The following is a 20,687-nucleotide window of genomic DNA, read 5'->3' as shown; positions in this document are numbered from 1 at the left end:
AGTGGGAGGTGAATAGTTCTTAATTCATTTGTATAAGTTGTTCTTTCTAATTACGGCAGCATATAAGCACCACACCCAAGATGTAAACTAGTTGTTATTCCCACATCAGCAGACACATCTATTCATTATACAAAAGCCACAATTTATGTGTTTCCTAATGTCTGAAAATTCACAATGGTAATCCTAGAGCTACTGTAGATTTTCTTAGCAGATGCCTATAGACAAGTGTACAAGTCTTCACTTGCGTTCAGGCCCCTAGGGGCCTTACTATCAAGTTCGATAATATATCGAGTTTCCAGGAGGCGGAGTTTGGCATCCCTGTCCCCTCCTCTTTTTAAGGGCAAAACACAGTCTATTGCAAAATACAAAAGACCCGAAGGATCGCTATTGTGGGCCTTTTCAACGTGGTGTGCCACCGGGTGAGTTTGGTCTTTACCCACTATTGCTCTGATGTGCTGCAGTACCCGTCTGTGCACCAGCAAGCGGGTGCTGCCTATATATCGGAGCTCACACGTGCACTGCAGCACATAAACAGCAAAGTCTGTTTTGCAAGACATGCGCTTTTTTATTGGTACAGGTTTGCTATTGAAAGGCACTGTATACTGAGATTTACTTCACCCGTTTTTACAGGCTTTGCATACAGCGCATTTTTTGAAACCACCTCCCAAGGCACCCCAGGTATCAGAGATAGGTTTCTCCAAAAAATTGTTGACTAGTTTGTCTGACATGGAAATGGACTTTCTGAATGTGATTTCGGGTTTTTTAACTAAGAACTTACCAATAACAGGGTCCCCTGTTATTAGGTTCCAGTTTTTATAGAAGATTCGTCTAATCTCCTTGTGCTGTTTGCTGAAGGTTACAATAACTCTGGGGGCAATTAATTTGTCTTTCTCAGTTACCCCCTCTTTAGGTTTTTCTTTTACAGTCAAAGCCTCCTCCCTGGATATTGTAAGAGATCTATTTATAGCATGTTGTATTGTTTTGACAGAGTAGCCTCGAGCCAAGAAGCGATCTTTACTTTCCTCTTGTATTTTGTTGCACTCTGCCTCCGTGCTACATATCCGCCTAATTCGCATCATTTCCCCGAAGGGAATGCTGTCACTTAGGTGACGGGGATGTTGACTAGAGGCATGTAAAACTGTATTCCCAGCTGTGGGTTTCCTGTGCATTCTGGTTGCTAACTTGTTGCCAGCGACGTAAACCTCCGTATCTAGAAACACCACGGCCTCTTCATTTATGTGGGAAGTAAACTGTAGATTCAAACTGTTTTTATTGAGTTCCCCAATGAAGTCCTGCGCTTCTGTCACTGAACCACGCCAAATTAGGAACAAATCATCTATGTACCGTAGATACAATGGTACATGTTCCCGCATTGTGCTTTCCAAGGGACCGCCTAGAACATGCTCCTCCCAGAGTCCCATGTGGAGACATGCTAGACTCGGGGAGAAGCATGACCCCATGGCGACCCCTCGGACCTGCAGGTAGAGCTGGTTGTTAAATAGAAAAAAGTTTTGTTCCAGGCAGATTCGTATCATGGACAATAGCATTCTATTATGCGCAGAAAAATTCATGGGCCGTTTGTTTAAATAGAACTCTATAGCTCGAACCCCGTCAGTGTGTTTAATTGAGGTATATAATGATGTTACATCCAGCGTTATAAGCAAACATTCAGAGTCCCAAACCACATTGTTCACCTTTCTGATGAAATCAGAAGTATCCTGCACGTAGGATTTTAGACCTTTTACCCAGTCATGGAGATAAAAGTCAATATACCGGGAGATGTTTTCCGTTGAGCTGTTTATCGCCGATATTATTGGGCGACCAAGGTGGTGTAACAGTGTCCTTGTGTACTTTCGGTATCAAATAAAATGATGGAATCACTGGATGATCGTTCTTCAGAAATTTATGTTCATCATCTATATATAAAAACATGCAATAGCAGCCAAATAACATCAGAGCTGAAATATGCTGTGAAGAATTTCCACCATACATGAATAATAAGCTTTAGAAACATGAAAAACAACACCAAAGATTGTTTAGAAACTGTTTTAATGCTCAGAAAGCAGTAGAAATTCTCATAACTCACTGGAAGCATAGAAAGCTCCCAGGCTGCATTGCAAACACACAGTCTAAAAAGACTGAAAAGATAGCCTGTAGCTGCATAGCAATAAACTGACACCGTGCCTTTAAGGCACCCATGGCCCCCAGTATCCCATCATGCCTCAGGGGTGACAGTTAGGTTAGTTGTTCTTTTCGGAGACTGAAAAAACCCAGTAGAAATAGGTTAACAATATCTCCTTATTAAAGAATGTCCTTTGCCCAGGGAGGCGGGAGGGTTGCTTATGACTTTGATGAGGATACCCCTGGAAGAGAACTAGGATTACAGGTAAGTAACTAATCCTTCTCTTCCAGGGGATCCTCATCAATAGTCATAAGCATTAGAATAGAATAGCGAGCCTCACCTCATCTCCCTGCGGGCAAAGGAGTAACAATACAGTAATAACCATACTAAGCCTAGTAACAACTAAGCTCGTACAGGCCGCAGGCTACCCAAATAGATTCCTCAAAGAGGCTTGTCCTACTTGAGTATCAGCCCTGGAATCAGATTCTAGACAGTAATGCCTCGTAAAGGTATGAACTGATTTCCAGGTTGCAGCCTTGCATGTTTCTGACATTGGAATGTCGTGCAAGAAAGCCACCGTGGCCGCTTTCTCTCTGGTAGAATGCGCTCTGGGTGACACCAATAAAGGCTTGCCTGCAAGCTGGTAGGCCAATTTAATGCAGGAGACAATCCATCTAGAGTGTACCTTTTGGCCGCTGGAAAACCTGTTCTCATTGAACCATAGTTCACGAACAGCTGATCCGACTTCCTGATTCCCTTGGTTTTTTCTAAATAGAACTTGAGCACTCTCTTCAAATCCAAGGAGTGCAATGACCGCTCTGCTGGGGTCGCTGGATTTAGAAAAAAAGAAGGGAGGGAGATGGACTGATTTATATGAAAATCAGAAACCACCTTAGGCAAGAAGGATGGGTGAGCCCTCAGGACCACCCTATTGTGGTGGAAAACAGTATATGATTCCTTCGCACAAAGCGCTTGTATCTCGCTTACTCTGCGCGCTGATGTGATTGCCACTAAAAAGGCTGATTTCCAAGATAGATGTTGCAAAGAAGCCTTGTGGATATTTTTGAAAGGAGGTGACATTAACCTGGATAGAACCAGGTTCAATTCCCAAGGAGGAGAAGGATTTCGCACAGGGGGATAGACTTTTTTCAACCCCTGGAGGAAGTCCTTAACCACCGGAACCTGAAAGAAAGAAATCTGATGAGGTGATTTCCTGTACGCTACTATAGCTGACAGATGCACTCTAATGGAAGCATATTTCAATCCAGAAGTTGCCAAGGAAAGGAGGTATGGCAGAATTACCTCCTCCTGCCCTTTAGTAGGATCTAGGTGATGATCCCTACACCATAAGTAAAACCTTTTCCACTTGAACGCATAGGACGCTCTCGTGGAAGGCCTCTTAGCCCCCTTTAAAATGTTCATGCATTCGGGAGGCAAGTTCAGATGTCCATATTGCAGTACCTCAGGTTCCATGCTGTTAGGTTCAGTGATGGGAGGTTGGGATGCAGTATCCTCCCGTTCATCTTGCTCAACAGGTCCGGCCTGCAAGGAAGTCGTTTGTGTGGACACACAGATAGATGTAGAAGGTCTGGGTACCACCACTGCCGTGGCCAATCCAGAGCTATCAAGATCATCTCCATGTCTGACCTTAGGAGTTTGGAGACTACCTTTGGAATCAGAGCCAGGGGAGGAAACGCGTAAGCAAATGTTCCCGACCAATCCATCAGGAGAGCATTCCCCTGTGTCCCTGCCTGGTGGAACCTGGACGCGAAGGCGTGGCATTTGGCGTTTTTGTCATCTGCAAACAAGTCTATGGCTGGATGATCCCAGCAACGAAAAAGCTCTTCTACCACTTTGTTGTTTAGCACCCAGTCTGGCTGATCTTCGAAGTGCCTGCTGAGTGCGTCTGCTTTTGCGTTCAATTCGCCTGGAAGGTGCACCGCCACTACTGAGAGGCCTTGAGAGAGAAGACAGTGGCAGATGGTTTGAGCCTCTCGGGAGAGTGGGCGAGACCGCATGCCTCCTTGTTTGTTGATAGAACATGGTGGTCGTATTGTCCGTCTGAACTAGGACGGAGTTGGACTCTATCGCTGGAAAGAAAGCTTTGAGAGCAAGAAATACCGCTCTGAGCTCCAGCATCTTGATGGGGTATGTCTGCTCCTGCGCAGACCACTGACCTTGAATTTGAAGTGGACCCATGTGTGCTCCCCAGCCTTGCAGAGGGGCATCCGTCACTATCGACTGGGATGGAAGAGGTTGGTGAAAAGGCACTCCCACCAGCACATTCCTCATCAGAGTCCACCATTTGATGGCATCCTTCGTTGCTTGGGAACGAGTGATACTATCTTCCCAACGCCCTGTCGCTTGGTCCCACTGGTCCTCGAGAGCCTGTTGCAGAGGCCCCATTCTCAGCCTGGTGTTTGGGATGAGAAAAATGCAGGACGCCATGGAACCCAGCAGGGATGCTACTTGTCGGGCTGTTGGAAACCGGGAGTCTAGAAGAATCCCACATTTCTGTTTCATGGAAAAAAGTCTCTCCTCCGAAGGAAACGCTTTTCCCAATTTTGTGTCCAGAATGGAGCCTAGGTAGTGGATGGACTGTGTCGGCCGCTGGACTGACTTCTCCAGGTTTACATGGAGACCGAGCCTGTGCAACTGGTGCAGGCAAAGTTGCAGATCGTGTGCTACCCGTACCGGAGATGGACCCTTTAGGAGCCAGTCGTCCAGGTACGGATAGATGAAGAGCCCCTTTTTGTGAAGAAAAGCCGCCACCACTGCCATGCATTTGGTGAAGACTCGTGGTGCGGACTTGAGTCCGAAGGGTAGCACCCTGTACTGGTAGTGTTTGTTTCCTACAACAAACCTCAAGTTCTTGCGATGCCGCAGTGCAATCGGAATGTGAAAGTATGCATCTTGCAGATCCACCGAACACATCCAATCTCCGGTTTGAAGATGTGGGCATATTTGGTGAAGAGCTAACATGCGGAACTTTTCTTTGACGATGACCTTGTTCAGGAGACGAAGATCGAGTATGGGCCTGAACTTGTCCTCCTGATCTTTTTTGGGGACAAGAAAGTATCTGGAGTAAACCCCCTTTCCCCTATGAGAGGGGGGAACTTCCTCTATAGCTCTTTTTTGTAGCAGGATTGCATCCTCTCTCCTGAGCAAGATTAGTTGGTGAGGGCAAGAGCTCTTTGGAGGAATGCTCCTTGGAAGCGCACGGAAACGTAGCATGTATCCATTGCGCAGTATATTCAGCACCCACTGATCTTTTGTGATGCTGACCCACTCTGCCAGGTGTTGTGAAGCACTTCCTCCCACTGGAGTGGGCAACGGCACCAGAGGAAGCCACTGCTCAGGCCTTTCCTCCTCTTGTTGTGGTAGAGGACTGCTGGTGACCTCCTCTACCTCTGTTGGATTTTCCTCGAAACTGGGATTTCCCCTGGTTCTTATTTTGGGACCACTGAGGGGTTTGAACCCTCTGTTGAGCCCTTCTTCCCTTGCTGGTCTTGAAAGGGCGTTTGAACTCTTTTTTCTTTTCCAAACCCACCGCCTTTACTGTATCCAGCTCTGTCTTCATACGAGTCATCTCCTCGTCAGCATGTTGTCCGAAGAGAGAGGACCCTGAAAATGGAAGATTGAGGATGCAATGTTGAGCATCCGGCTTCAAACCTGTGAGACGCAACCAAGCTGACCTCCTGGCACAAACCCCATGTGAGCAGGAGTGTGCCGCAAGAATTGCACCGTCCACTGCTGTGCTTATCAACTGGTTCGCCACCAGACATCCTGCTGTCATAGTTTCTTCGAAGTCCTTCTGGTCTTCTTTTGGAAGCTTTGACTTAAACCTCTCCATTGAGTCCCATAAGGCTCTGTCGTATCTGCCCAACAGCGCGGCCGCACTCGAGACTTTCAGTGTGGAGGCAGCTGATCTGTACACTTTGCGTCCCCATGAGTCCTGTGATTTGCTGTCCTTATCTGGTGGTGCAGAAGAGGAAGCAGCAACTGCATGCGTCTTTCTTGCAGCTGCCACTATCACAGAGTTCGCTGGAGGGTCCGATTGTACAAAAACTGGGTCTGATGAAGCAGGTTTGTACTTCTTCTGTATGCGGGCTGGCACCGCTCTGATGGCTGCTGGGGTAAGGAAAACGTCCTTGACCGGATCCATAATCCCCGGAACCAAAGGGAGCAGTGGGTGAGAGACAGATTTTTTGTGCAAAGTTTCAGAAATTACTGTCGTAGCCACCTGGGGGACAGACATCTCAATGTTCAGCTTCTCTGCTCCTCTTTATAGGACATCAAGGTAAGTGCCTATGTCATCTACTGGAGAGGATCTAGAAACAGGACTATCTGTTATCGTAGGAGAGTAATTCCTCTTGGAGGACCTGGTCGAAGAGGTCAATGAAGTAGACGGAGTTCTTCGACATCTACGGTGCGCACCGTGCCTCCTCTCCCGTGATCTTCTTGGGTGTTCCTCCCCTCTAGGAGGGTGAGATCTGACCGGATCTCTCCTTCTGGGTGAACGCGACCTCCTGGGAGAATGAGATCTAACCGGATCTTCTCTTCTGGGAGATCTGGTTGGCCTTCTTACAGGCGACTTGCTTGCCTGGCGCCTGGGAGGACTGTGTTTGTCTGCTTCTTCTACCAGCATCTGGAGAGGAGATCTGTGTTGAGGACTGGCATACTCTTGTAGTCGTCTGGTAGCCCCTGACTCACGCCAATGATCCAATGACCTGTACCATCTAGGTGAAAGTCTGACCTCCGCAGCCGAGGGATCTGGCTGCCGCACAGGAGATCTGCGGACAGGTCTTCTGGATCTTGAAGATGCTGTCGAGGATCCAGAAGACTGTGACGTGGAATGGCGAGAAGCTGACTCCGTAACCATGATTACAGAGTTCCTCGACGACGATCGAGCTCTTTCTGAATGCCTCGACGTCGAGCGTTCCGGCGTCAAATGTCTTTCTCTCGACGCCGAATGCTTCTTTGGAGTCGGCGGGAGCAACAATTTCGACGTGGAATGCTTCGACGGCGATCGATGCGAGGATCTACGATCTCTCAACGCCGAACGGCGATGAACAGCCGACGGCGGAGCCTCCCTCGATGCCGAACGGCGATGACCAGCCGTCGACGGAGCCCTCTCTCTCGATGCCGAACGGCGATGACCAGCCGTCGACGGAGCCCTCTCTCTCGATGCCGAATGTCTGCGCGACGACGGCGGAGGGGTACTGGTCACCCTTGACGCTGAGCGTCGACGAGACGTGGACGGAGACTGCCTCCTCGACGCCGATCGATGTTTAGACGGCGGAGGGGTCTTGGTCCTCGACGCCGAACGTCGTTTCTTAGACGACGGCGGAGAGGTCACACTTCTCAACGCCGGTCGTCGCCTGGATGACGACGGCGGAGGAACGACCTCCCTCGACGCCGATCGTCGCCGGGTTGACGACGGCGGAGGGGTCATAGATCTCGACACCGACCGTCGCCTGGTTGACGGTGGCGGAGTCACATTCCTCGACGCCGGACGTCGCCCGGTTGACGGCGGAGGAGTGACCTCCCTCGACGCCGATTGCCGCCTGGTTGACGACGGCAGAGGGGATTTCGACGACGGAACTGGATTCTTCAACGTCGTCGACGTACCTGGTCTTCTCTTCAACGGCGAGCCCGCCGTTGACGGTAGTTTGAAGATAGATGACCCACCGGTGGTTCTTTTCTCAGCGCCGAGCCCGACGCTGAAGCTGAAGGGTGTGAAGACTTCTCTTTTGAAGATGTTTTAGTCTTCTTGGAGCCCTTCTTCACCGGAGCCCTTCCTCTGGATGACCTGTGAGCCAGGCCAAAAATGCGAATCCTTTCCCTGTCTTTGAGAGTTCTTCCTGACAGGTGCTCACAATGAGGACAGGTGCCTGGATCATGTTCCTCAGGTATACACAGAATACAAACGTCGTGGTTGTCTGATTTTGCCTTCTTGTTGCCACAAGAAGGACATTTGTCAAAAAGTGAAGGCATTTTCAGCTAAAAATGCTCACTAAACTGACTGAAAAAGACAGATTCTTACTTGACTAGGTGTAAAATGTCAAAGTAAGTCAAAAAGTTGTTAAAAGTGAGGTAATTTTCTGTCAGAAAACAGAAAAATAGTGGAGCTGTGTAACCAGGATCCTTCCTGAAGGAGCCGGAAAGAACAACTGACCTAACTGTCACAATTGAGGCATGATGGGATACTGGGGGTCATGGGTGCCTTAAATGCACGGTGTCAGTTTATTGCTATGCAGCTACAGGTTAGCTTTTCAGTCTTTTTAGACTGTGTGATTGCAATGCAGCCTGGGAGCTTTCTATGCTTCCAGTGAGTTATGAGAATTTCTACTGCTTTCTGAGCATTAAAACAGTTTCTAAACAATCTTTGGTGTTTTTCCTCATGTTTCTAATGCTTATTATTCATGTATGGTGGAGATTCTTCACAGCATATTTCAGCTCTGATGTTTTGTGGCTGCTATTGCATGTTTATATATATATATATATATATATATATATATATATATATATATATATATATATATATATATATATATATATATATATATATATATATATATATTACCTACTGGCGGTCGCCAGTAGGTAGTTATAGTTAGGATTTTTTTCAATGCAAAATCTCAAAATTCTATTGTGAATAACTTTGGCGCCAGTTGACGAATCTGCCTGAAAATTTCCTCAAATTTGCCTCGCGGAGCTCCGGTCCTTCCTTGAAAGTTTAGGGGGCATTCGTCAAGCGGGGGCCGAGATAAAAGGGGGGTCCCAAAACGTGTTTTCCCCATGTTAATTTCCATTGGGCGGTCGACCTCACTTTTAGCACGAACGGCTGAATGGATTTCCACCAAACTTGGCAAAATTGTAAGTACTGGTACCCCGATGTGCCTTTGCTATGTCTCAAGATATATGCTCCAGTGGTTTTTACGAAAAATAACTTTGAAAAATATATATTGGGCTACATTGGGCTATATATATGTTAGAGCCCAAATGTAGCCCAATGTAGCCCAATGTAGCCCAAAGATGGTCACCAGAGACAAAGAAAACAAATGTAGCCCAAATATCAGCCAGATGTAGCCCAACTATAGCCCAATGACAGAATGTCCCAGAGTGTTCTAAAGAACAACTAGAGCGCTAACAGTCTTACTTATGACAAAAGTATGGCACACCTGAAGTCATCTTGATTGGAATAAAGTGTTAACACTTAAAACATTTAATTTGCAAAGGAACAAAATGAGGGGGTTCATTTTGCCATAGAAATTATGATTAGTGCTGAAGAAAGAAAAATTAGGGCACATTTTGAGTGACTTCTCAAATCTTCTCATATTTCATTAAAAAACATTCTGATATGCAGTCTCCCAAGATGGCCACCAGAGACAAAAGAGCCCAAATGTAGCCCAAATATCAGCCAGATGTAGCCCAACTATAGCCCAATGACAGAATGTCCCAGAGTGTTCTAAAGAACAACTAGAACGCTAACAGTCTTACTTATGACAAAAGTATGGCACACCTGAAGTCATCTTGATTGGAAAAAAGTGGTAACACATATTACATTTAATTTGAAAAGGAACAAAATGAGGGGTTTCATTTTGCCATAGAAATTATATATATATATATATATATATATATATATATATATATATATATATATATATATATATATATATATATATATATATATATATATATATATATATATGTATATATATATATATATATATTCACTGAAAAAACCATAGGTTTCACACCAGTTATAGTTAGGAATTAGCATTTAAAAAACCTATTAAATTCACTGAAAAAACCATAGGTTTCCCACCAGTTATAGTTAGGTGGAAATTTTACTCGAATAAAACGATTGAAATTCCCACGTTATAGTTAGTTGGACTCACTATAACTTGCGCGTGCAATGCACTGCTGATGACGTCACATATTACATCACTCATGACATGGACAGTGACATCCCTCATGACATCACTGATGACATCTCAAATGACATCACTGATGACATCATCCAGTGAATGTGTATCTTTCTGAAAAATAAATATATTTTATATATGTATATCTAAAGGTTGATGGAAGAATAAATGGGTAAATAAATGTCTAAATGGATGTTTTTTTTGTGTAAAATTGATTGGTTAACTAACTTATTAAATGTATCTTAGTGAATACATATATTAGCGAGTAATGTTTAAATATTTAAATATATGTATCTATGTCTCACTTTGTGTATAAGTGGCTGCATGGGTTGGTGAGTAGCTACATGAGTGTGTATATGGGTTATTAGTTTTTTTTTGAGTATCAGTGTCTGTATGGTTCGGTGGGGGATATTACCTAGAGCACAGATGCATGAATGAGTGACTCACTATTTGTATGTATTTTGAAGACAGCATGTGTGCAAGACTGTATGGGTGGATGATTGTGTGTATGGGTGGGTTAGTGAGTATGTGTTTTTATAATTGAAATGAAATGAAATGAAAATGTGATTTATAAAGCGCTACAGTTGCCCTGAGGCGTCCAGGCGCTGAAAAACAGATGGGGCCCTCTTGAGGTTACTTTGCTATGCATTAAACAGCAAGGTTTTTAGCTGTTTACGGAAAGTGGTCAGGTTGGGGTTGTAATTGATTGTTTAAGAGAGTAAATATGTTTCCGTTTCTGTAGAAGTATGTGTAGTGGTGTGTATATAGCAGTATAATCAAGTAAATGGTTTTTTGATAGTTTATTTGCATGTGTGAATTTGTGTGTGAGTAACTATATGGATGAGTATTAGTGTGTAACAGGATGTATAGGTGTATGAGTGCATATGATGAGTAAGTACATGCATGAGTGACTATATAGAACTGTTGGTGAATGAGTGGATGTGTATGTAGATGTTGGAATTACCTAATAAGTTGTTGTAATTGGTATTGGTTTCTCCTTTTTTAAGAAAATGTTAGTTTCTATTTTTGAATGTGTGTCAAAGGTTATTTTATGCTGATAGGAGGTCTGCCACTTTGTCACAAGGATGTTGTCATCAGTGATGTCATTTGAGATGTCATCCGTGATGTCATGAGTGATGTCACTGACCATGTCATGAGTGATGTAATATGTGACGTCATCAGCAGTGCATTGCACGCGCAAGTTATAGTGAGTCCAACTAACTATAACGTGGGAATTTCAATGGTTTTATGCGAGTAAAATTTCCACCTAACTATAACTGGTGTGAAACCTATGGGTTTTTTCAGTGAATATATATATATATATATATATATATATATATATATATATATATATATATATATATATATATATATATATATATATATATATATATATATATATATATATATATATATATATATATATATATATATATATATATATATATATATATATATGGGGCACATATAATATAGTGTTTCTGGGGTCCCGCGCATGGGCGGGAATATTCTAATGCTTATGACTATTGATGAGGATCCCCTGGAAGAGAAGCAACCTTTCCTCTGGAGACCAAAGACCCTTGATCTCTAGATCCCCCAGATGTGCACCCCACCCTAGAGTGGATGCATCTGTTATCACCGTGGCCACTGATGGAGGCAGCTGGAAAGGCTTTCCTCAAGACAGATTGCCTTCCACGTTCCACCAAGACAGATCCGCTGCAGCTTCTCTGGAGATCCTCACTGATTCCCTGGGATCTCCTTGGTGTTGATACCACTGCCTGCGGAGACACCACTGGAGCGCCCTCATATGCCAGCGTGCATGGTTGACCAACAGAATGCAGGAAGCCATCAGACCGAGCAGACGAAGGAACTTCAGGACTGGAACGACCGCTCCATTGTAAAATAAAGGAATCAACTCCTGTATGTCGCAAATCCTTCAAGGAGGAGGGAATGCACGACACCGAGTTGTATCCAATTCCGCACCTATGAACAGGTTGCGCTGGGAGGGCACAAGGTGTGATTTAGGCACATTTATCGAGAAACCCAACCTGTACAACAACTGGGTTGTCACTTGCAGATGATGGAGCACCTTCCCTGGCTATTCTGCTTTGATCAGCCAATTGTCCAGGTACGGGAATACAGGTATCTCCGACCTTCTGAGATGTGCAGCCATCACAGCCCTCACCTTGGTGAAGACTCGAGGTGCAGTAATAAGACCGAACGGAAGGACCACAAACTGGTAATGCTGTGATTCCACCGTAAAATGGAGATACTTCCTGTGAGACTGCAGGATAGGGATGTGAAAATATGCATCCTGCAACTCTATTGACACCATCCAGTCTTCTTCCATCAGCGCCTGAAGAACCTGTGCAAGGGTGAGCATCTTGAGCTTTTCCTGCTTCAGGTAAAGGTTCAAGATCCAGGATTGGACGAAGTCTGCCATCCTTCTTGGGAATCAGGAAATACTAGGAGTAGCATCCCTGACCCCTTTCCTGCTTCGGAACCACCTCCATCGCACCCTTTCTTAACAGAGTCAGAACTTCCTCCTGCAGGAGCAACAGGTGTTCCTCTGTGCAAAAACCTTGGCAAAGAGGGTAATTCGGTGGAAACTCCTGAAAAGGAACAGCATACCCATTTTCTATGAGATTGAGAACCCAAAGATCTGATGTAACCGACTCCCAATCTTGTAGAAAATTGGTAAGCCGAACCAATACAGGACCCGCATGATCCGGAATGGCGGATCTAGGGCTGCTTTGCTGTGGTTGGAGGGGGGTTAGAAGAGTAAGAGGAGCAGGAGGAGGCTTGACGTCCTCGAGGACGAGCTCTTTGTCTGCCCCTGTATGACTTATACAGCGTTTTTGCTGTTGCTGCTGTGGTTGCTGCTGTTGAACTTGACGGTAGGGACGAAAGGAAGCACGTCCAAAACCTCTATACCTTTTTGTTGAACCTCTGGTCTGGAGCCCTAAAGATCTGGCAGTAACCCTACTGTCTTTAAATATTTCCAAAGCTGCATCAGCCTTTTTAATAAAAAGCCCAACACCATCAAAGGGCAAATCCAACAACGCAGCCTGAACATCCGCAGAAAAGTCAGATGACTTCAGCCAGGCAGCCCTTCTAGAGGCAACAGAAGTACCCATGATACGAGCAACTGAATCAGCAGTGTCAAGCCCACTCTGAATCACTTGGCGTGCAGCTGCTTGCGTATCGGCCAATACCTCATTAAAATCCTTCCTGCTGTCCTCAGGAATTTTAGGAGCCAACTGCCGTACTGAGTCCATCAGGGCATGTATATATCTCCCCAAAAGGCAAGTGGCATTGGTCGATTTTAAAGCCATCCTTGCTGAAGAGAAAACCTTCTTCGCAGTCTGATCCTGTTTCTTGGATTCCTTATCCCCAGGCACTTGAGGGAATGACCTCACAGTCTTTTTTGAACAGGCTGCCTGAATAACCAGACTTTCAGGCAAAGGATGCGAGATTAAAAATTCAGGATCCCCAGGTGCAACTCTATACCTCCTTGCAACACCTTTGGCCACTGCAGGAGTTGTCAGAGGCCTGCTCCAAACCTCCCATATAGGCTCAGTTAATGCATCATTAAAAGGAAGCAACCTGTCTGGATCTCTCCTTCACAAGCCGCGCCGTCGGATCCGTGAACGACTCCGACGGAGCCGGTATCGGCGTCGAGACCGAATCCGGAGGACCAGTGCGCCGCTCTTGAGGTCGAATCGGTGCATGAAAGGAGCTGGAGCATAGGAGTGGGGTACTCCTATAATATGCCATAGGACTCATGGAACCCGAAGGTGCACCAGAGGGGTACAAAGCTCTCGAATAGACTCCATACATAGCGTTTAAAAATGTAGTAGGGTCTTGTCCTGGAGCTGGGAAGGGTGGGTAAGAACCCGCTGGCTGTACCTTCAGAGGCACCAGATTCGCCTCCTCCCCCACATGTGGCTGGGTCGGAGTCATGGAGCCCTCTGCCAATGGAACCACCTCATCCTCTCGAGCCAGAGACGGCGCCTGAGATGGATTTGAAACCGGAGCCGGAGAATGAACCGGTGACTCCAAGGGCGAAGCCTCACCCTCTGGATCCAAGACCTCGGGCGGCGGAGACACTTCATTCTTACCATGTCTCCTCTTAGGCGACTTTGGCCTGGAGTCCGACTCCTTACCGGAGTGATGACAAGATCCATGCCTCCGCTTCTTATGCTTCTATCTTGACCTCGAAGGCGACGCCGTACGGGATTTTCACCTCGCCCTGGACTTCGACCTCGCCCTTGACTTCGACCTCGCCCTTCTCGAAAGCGATCTCAAAGTCTTCCTTTCCTTTCTTCCTTTCAACTTTGCCACCAGAAGTTTAGCTTCCCTCTCTCGAAGAGCCTTCGGGTTCATCTTCTTGCACGAAGAGCAGCTTTCGACATCGTGGTCCGAACTCAGACACCAGATACATTCGTCGTGCGGGTCTGTGATCGACATCATTTTGTCGCACTCCCCACATTGCTTGAACCCGGTCTTCTTAGGCGACATCTTTCAGCGAGACAAAGAAGCAAGAAAACAGAGAAAACAGTAACAAAGTTACTAACAGCTACAGAGATTCCCAGAAACCGTTAGGGAACTGATGTCATCACGCTGGCGTGGGCCTATTATGGTGTCGGTGACGTCAGCGGAGTCGCGTGCGATGCCGTGCCTCTGTGACGTCGTACCACGTCGGCGGGAAGCTACAAAAAGAATTTCCGGATGTTGCTGACGCAAGGGAGATATTCACAAGGTGAGGAATCCACTGGCAGATGTATCTATCAGAAATGCAATGTAATGGCTGCGATGTAATGACATGCGATGTAATGGAAGTTGCGATGTAATGACTGCTATGTAAAGGTTGTTTCACTATTGGTGGTGGTGGTATTGATTGTGGTGGTGGTATTGGTGATGGTATTGGTGGTGGTGTTTTTGGTGTTGGTGGTGTTGGCTGTGAAGGGATTGATGGGGGAGTTGGTATTGGTGGTGGTGGTATTGGTGTGGTGGTGGTGGTGGTATTGGTGGTGGTGGAGGTATTGGTGGTGGTGGTATTGGTGGTGGTGGTATTGGTGTGGTGGCAGTGGTGGTATTGGTGGTGGTGGTATTAGTGGTGGTTTTGGATGGTCTCGGCTGCAGCTCCAGCCTCGTATAGTGCCCCTTCTATTACTAGTGAGCGAGAGGCGCTAAGGTGGTGGTATTGGTGGTGGTGGTATTGGTATTGGTGGTAGTGGTGGCTTTAGTGGTATTGATGGTGGTGGCGGTATTGGTATTGATGGTGCTGGTATTGTTGGTGCTGGTATTGGTGTTTGGTATTAGTGGTGGTGGTATTGATGGTGGTATGGTGGTGTTGGTATTGGATGGTGGTGGTACTAGTATTGGTGGTGGTGGTATTGGAGGTGGTGGTGGTATTGGTGGTGGTGGTATTGGTAGTGGTATTAGTATTGGTGGTGGTATTGGTGTTGGTGGTGGTATTGGTATTAGTGGTGGAATTGGTGGGGGTGGTATTGGTGGTGGTGCTATTGGTGGAGGTGCTGGTGATATTGGTGGGGGTGGTAGTAGTTGGCTTGGTGGTGGTGGTAGTGGTGGTCGTGGTGGTATTGGTGGTATTGGTGGTGGTGGTATTGGTGGTGGTGATATTGGTGGTGGTAATTGTGGTGGTATTGGTGGTGGTATTGATGGTAGTGGTATTGGTGGTGGTGGTATTGGTGGTGGTGGTATTGGTGTTGGTGGTATTGCTGGTGGTGGTTTTGGCAGTGGTATTGGTATTGGTGGTGGTGGTATTGGTGGTGGTGGTATTGGTAGTGGTGATGGTATTGGTGGTGGTGGTGGTGCTGGTATTAGTGGTTTTGGTGGTGAGGGTATTAGTGGTGGTATTGGTAGGGGAATTGGTATTGGTAGTGGTGGTATTGGTGTGGTGGTGGTATTGGCAGTGGTGGTACTGGTGGCAGTGGTGGTATTGGTGTTGGTATTTGTGGTTGTATTGATGGTGGTGGTGGTATTGGTGGTAGTGAAGGTGTTGGTATTGGTGCTGGTGGTATTGGTGGTGGTGGCGGTATTGGTGGTACTAATGGGGATGAATATGGTGGTATTGGAGGTGGTGGTATTCGTGAGGATAGTATTGGTGGTGGTGGCATAGGTGGTGGAATTGGCGGTGGTGGTGGTATTGGTGGTGGTGTGTGTATTGGTGGTGGTGGTGGTGTTGTTGTTAATAAAACGGGCTTTTGAAAAAAACTTGTCAGGTGGCTGTACTACAGATGACATGTAACACAGATGTGCTGTTGTTCACATGACTTAATTTACTCATCATTTCTAAATCCATTTAACTTGTGAGTGAGGGCGTTGAAACACACATGAGATTATGCTGGGTTAAAATGATTGAAAGCAGGCTCCCGAGTTACGGTGCGGTCGTGCTGCTTGAAAAACACACAAGCGGTTTCAGCTGAAGAAATGCAAGTCCGGACTGCAGTAAGAGAAACTCAATAAAGTAAATAGTGCTTACCGACCAAATATGGGGGCTTTTGGGGTGCACAAGAAATATAAGTGAGCTGCTAAAGACTGAACACACAAAAATATTTTGCTAATGGAATAGAATTTAATGTTGGAGGTTAAGGTACATGCAGCGCACTCTTTTTAAAAAAAATCTAACGTAATTGACAAGAATGATAACTTTCTCCCAAAAAAGTAGGAACTCTCTACCACCGGTCTCAACATTCGATGGAATGTCGAGACAGGTGGTAACAATCCGAGCAAAGTGCCCTGCGAAAAAAAGCATCACTAGTTGTTAGTTTATTAAGCATACTATGACAACCCAACACACTCCTATTGTATTTCATAGAGCAGAGTTTATTTATTTATGTATGTTCAATTAAAATCTATTATGCCCATTTATTCATTAAATAAAAACGATTACATCTCTGTTGATGTTTTTCTCTATATTCGAAATGACATTGACGATTCTTCTATAAAACAGATTTCAGTACCATAATGAAGCTGATCAACAACAAGCATGTTGTCAACTTCTGAGGACCCCCAAGGTGATAAAAATCCCTTCTGGCACAAAATGAAAATGTCAAAAAATAATTTGGTAGGTGCACAGCCTTTATGTTTCAATCTCTTTTGGGGTAGAAAGTTCCTTTAATATATAACATGGGTCGGGTGCTCCTTCAGGTGACGTGTCCGTCCTAGACCACGTCTCAAATATATAGTGAAAATGTGCTGCAAACAAGTTGGAAGCATCCCTGGGTAGGGCACACCATTGGGTTTTTCAAATAAACAAACTCCTCTTAGAATTTTGTATTCAGACTATAAGTTCGAAATTTTTTGCATTCTGTTTTATGTAGAATTCCAAATAACTTCTTTAGAATCCATATTAATGTTCATTCAAAAAGTTTCACACATGTGTCTTTATGCTCCGATGCATTTCGGGCATAAGTGCCCTTCTTCCGGGAGCTCTAAAACAAAAGGATATAGCATTGATATATTACAACCACAAATGTATGTACAAAATATCACATTATTTATCTTCGCGTGTGAGACACACAGTGTGCTGTAAGTATGTGCAATTCCCCTGAAGTGAAAAGTGCATATAAAAAACGGCGAACTAGTGTTTTTCACTCTTTATCAAAGCTATTTCGAGTATAAAAATGAGTGGTATCTCCAGATGTCAGGGACCTCTATGGGTAATTGCGCAGCCCCAACGTACGCAAAAGTCTTCAAAATTCAAATACTCCCTAAATAGTACGTTTACAGAATGGAAATTACCTGCCATTTTGTAAGTAGTGAATTCATCCCGGAGACTGATTTTCATCGGACTGTAATCACCAACTGTTTCAGTCTTTGGTAGAGTAACCTGATGGAGTAAAATTAGAAAAAATATAACTCCTCAAGCAATGTCAGCAGCTATAATTAAAATAATCTATCTCCTAAAAATCAACATGTATGCTGCATATAGCAATGACAAACTATATTTCACACAGTTTACAATTCTAAATAAAAATGTTAGCATCATAAGACCTTCCTCAGTTTGTGGTATAGTTAGGGTAACCAGAATTAGGAATTCCTCAGATTTTTCGGCATTAATAACTCTGCGCCCGTTTGATGACTCTCCATAAAACTTTACGAGCCTATTCCTTTTTCTACATTGGAGAAGTATGGAACATTTTGCTGTGATTGGTCAATAGGAAGCAAAGATAAAAGGGGAGTCCCAAAATGCGTTTCCCATAGACTTTGTACTCACATGTAGTGGCCAAACACCCAGTAGGATTTCAATGAAATTTGGCAGGATTATTTATTTATTTATTTATTTAGTACATTTACTGAGCGCTCTGTTACCCGGAGGTGTCCTGGCGCTGGTTTGATAGGGCAAACGTGAGAGCGCAGGCTTACTGAGTGAAAAGCCAAGTCTTGAGTCCCTTTCTAAAGGCCATCAGATTCTGAGTTTGTCTGAGCATGAGTGGAAGTTTGTTCCAGGCCTCTGCTGCCCTAAGGGAGAAGCTCCTACCTCCTCATCGAGCTCTTTTGATTCTGGGGACCGTAACCAGGGCCAATTCTCCTGACCTCAGGGTTCGTGCTGGTTTATGCCAGCGAAAGAGCAGTTTCATGTGTCTGGGGCCCATATCATGAAGGGCTTTGAAGACCATACACAAAGCCTTGAATGCAATTCTCTTACGATTTGGCAGCCAGTGTAGAGCCACCAGGTCCTGGGATACCGACGCAAATTTGGGAGTGTCGGTGATCAGGCGGGCGGCTGCATTTTGCAACAGTTGGGGTTTGTTGAGTACACTCTCCTGGGCATTTAACATCAGGCTGTTACAGTAGTCTAGGCGGGAAAGCACTAGACCAGTAACAATGGTTTTCCTATGTTTCTTCTCTAGGTAAGGGAGAATTTTTCTGATGGTTTTGAGGGTGTAATGGAGGGAGGAAGAGAGTGCGTTAGTCTGGGGTTTAAAGGACAGTGAGCTGTCCACAAGAATGCCCAGGTTTTTCACTTTATCAACCGGCACGGGGAGTGGTCCCATATCATCTGGCCACCACCTCGGGGACCAAAAGTACTCTCTGGCTCCAAAGAGCAGGACCTCTGTCTTCGAGGAGTTCAGTTTAAGGCAGCTTTGTGCCATCCAGCATCCCACTTCGTGCATACAGTTTTTGAATCTGTCTGCGGTGTTGTCAGTGTTGCCGGGTAGCAGGGACACCACAATCTGTGTGTCGTCGGCATAGGCCGTGAGTTGAAAACCGAACGATCTAATCACCGGGGCGAGGGTAGACACATAAACATTAAAGAGGGTAGGGCTAAGCGAAGATCCCTGGGGGACTCCACAGGGTAGTACAAATGACTGTGATTCGTGGTCTCCTAGCGCCACTGACTGTGTTCTATCGGACAGGAACGCCTGAAGGATTGTTAGTGCTTTTCCCTGGATTCCACAGGCCCTCAACCGGTCCACCAGTAGGTTATGGTGGACCGTGTCGAAGGCCGCAGAAAGATCCAACAGGATCAGGGCCGCTCTGCCTCCTGTATCCATCACTTGCCTTATGTCTTCCATTGATTTGATCAGCGCGGATTCCGTGCTGCGTTCCGCACGGAAACCGTGCTGGGAAGAGTCAAGATGATCCCCTGTTTTTAGAAAGGTGCTTAGGTGTGCATTCAGGCTACCTTCTATTATTTTGGCAGGAAGGGGGAGTCGGGCGATTGGGCGATAGTTGTTCATTTCCGTGATGTCTAAGTTAGGTTTTTTTAGCAGGGGCAGGATGGAGGCTCGTTTCCATCTGGAAGGATATTCCCCTTTCTCCAGCATCTGATTAAAAAGGGGAGTGAGTCCCCTGGCGATGGCATCTGGTGCTAGTTTGGAGCCTGATTTGATTTTTTGTATGCGACTCATCACATCCTTTTCCATGATGGGTTCGAACTGTTGAAGACTAACCACAGGTCTGGGGGAATCTGGGTACTAAGTCGAGGGGGAAATCTTCACCTGGCTATCTTAGGAAAAGAAGATGTTCTCGACCTTTTCCCGAAAAAAGGTGGCCAGGCTTTCACATAGTGCGAGACTGGAGGGAATTTCTATGGTTTTTGGATTTGCTAGGGAAGAGACCGTCTGGAAAAGTTCTTTGGGGGTATTGCTGGCATCTTCAATGTGTTTGGAAAGAAAGGCCTTTTTTGCATGTAGGATGCTTTCTTTATAGCGTCTTTGCTCGGAATTGAGATTTTGCTTGTCCAGCTCACTATAATTCATTCGCCAGACCTTTTCGAGCTTTTTACATCGTATTTTGTGGTCCCTGATTTGTTCAGTAAACCACGGGGCGGCCGGTTTCGTCCGGGTGGAGTGGGTGGTTTTGGGGGGAGCCAAGCGTAAGCAGGCCTGGTCCAGCCAGGCCGTATATAAGCTGGCTGCTTCCTCCACGTTGTTAGGAAAAGAGGTCAGGGAATTTTTTAATAAGTTATCCAGATCGTCCCCTTTAATGTTCTTCCATTTTCTGACTTGTCTCGGGACGTTTCTGGTGCTGGGTGGTTTTTCAGGGGTGGTGAGGGGAATATCAAAGTAAATTGCAAAGTGGTCGGACCAGGAGACTGGTAGAACCGAAGTGACTTTTAGACTGGGAAGATTCGAGAAAATCCCGTCTAGGGTGTGTCC

General features: G+C 45.6%; 1 protein-coding gene across 1 annotated transcript in view; it reads right to left on the bottom strand.

The window, feature by feature from the left end:
* DNAI3 (dynein axonemal intermediate chain 3) overlaps positions 1-20,687 on the bottom strand; it is a 1,122,635-nt gene that overhangs the window by 507,858 nt on the left and 594,090 nt on the right. Inside the window, exon 16 of the mRNA XM_086954055.1 lies at positions 17,824-17,911. Within this exon, the coding sequence (XP_086810181.1) occupies positions 17,824-17,911 (88 nt within the window). The remainder of the gene's footprint in view (positions 1-17,823; positions 17,912-20,687) is intronic.

This window comes from Lissotriton vulgaris, chromosome 1_1, assembly GCF_964263255.1.
Source record: "Lissotriton vulgaris chromosome 1_1, aLisVul1.2, whole genome shotgun sequence".
NCBI classification, from domain to species: Eukaryota; Metazoa; Chordata; class Amphibia; order Caudata; family Salamandridae; genus Lissotriton; species Lissotriton vulgaris.
Note: the sequence above shows the minus strand (reverse complement) of the source record. Positions and strands in the feature narration are given on the sequence as shown.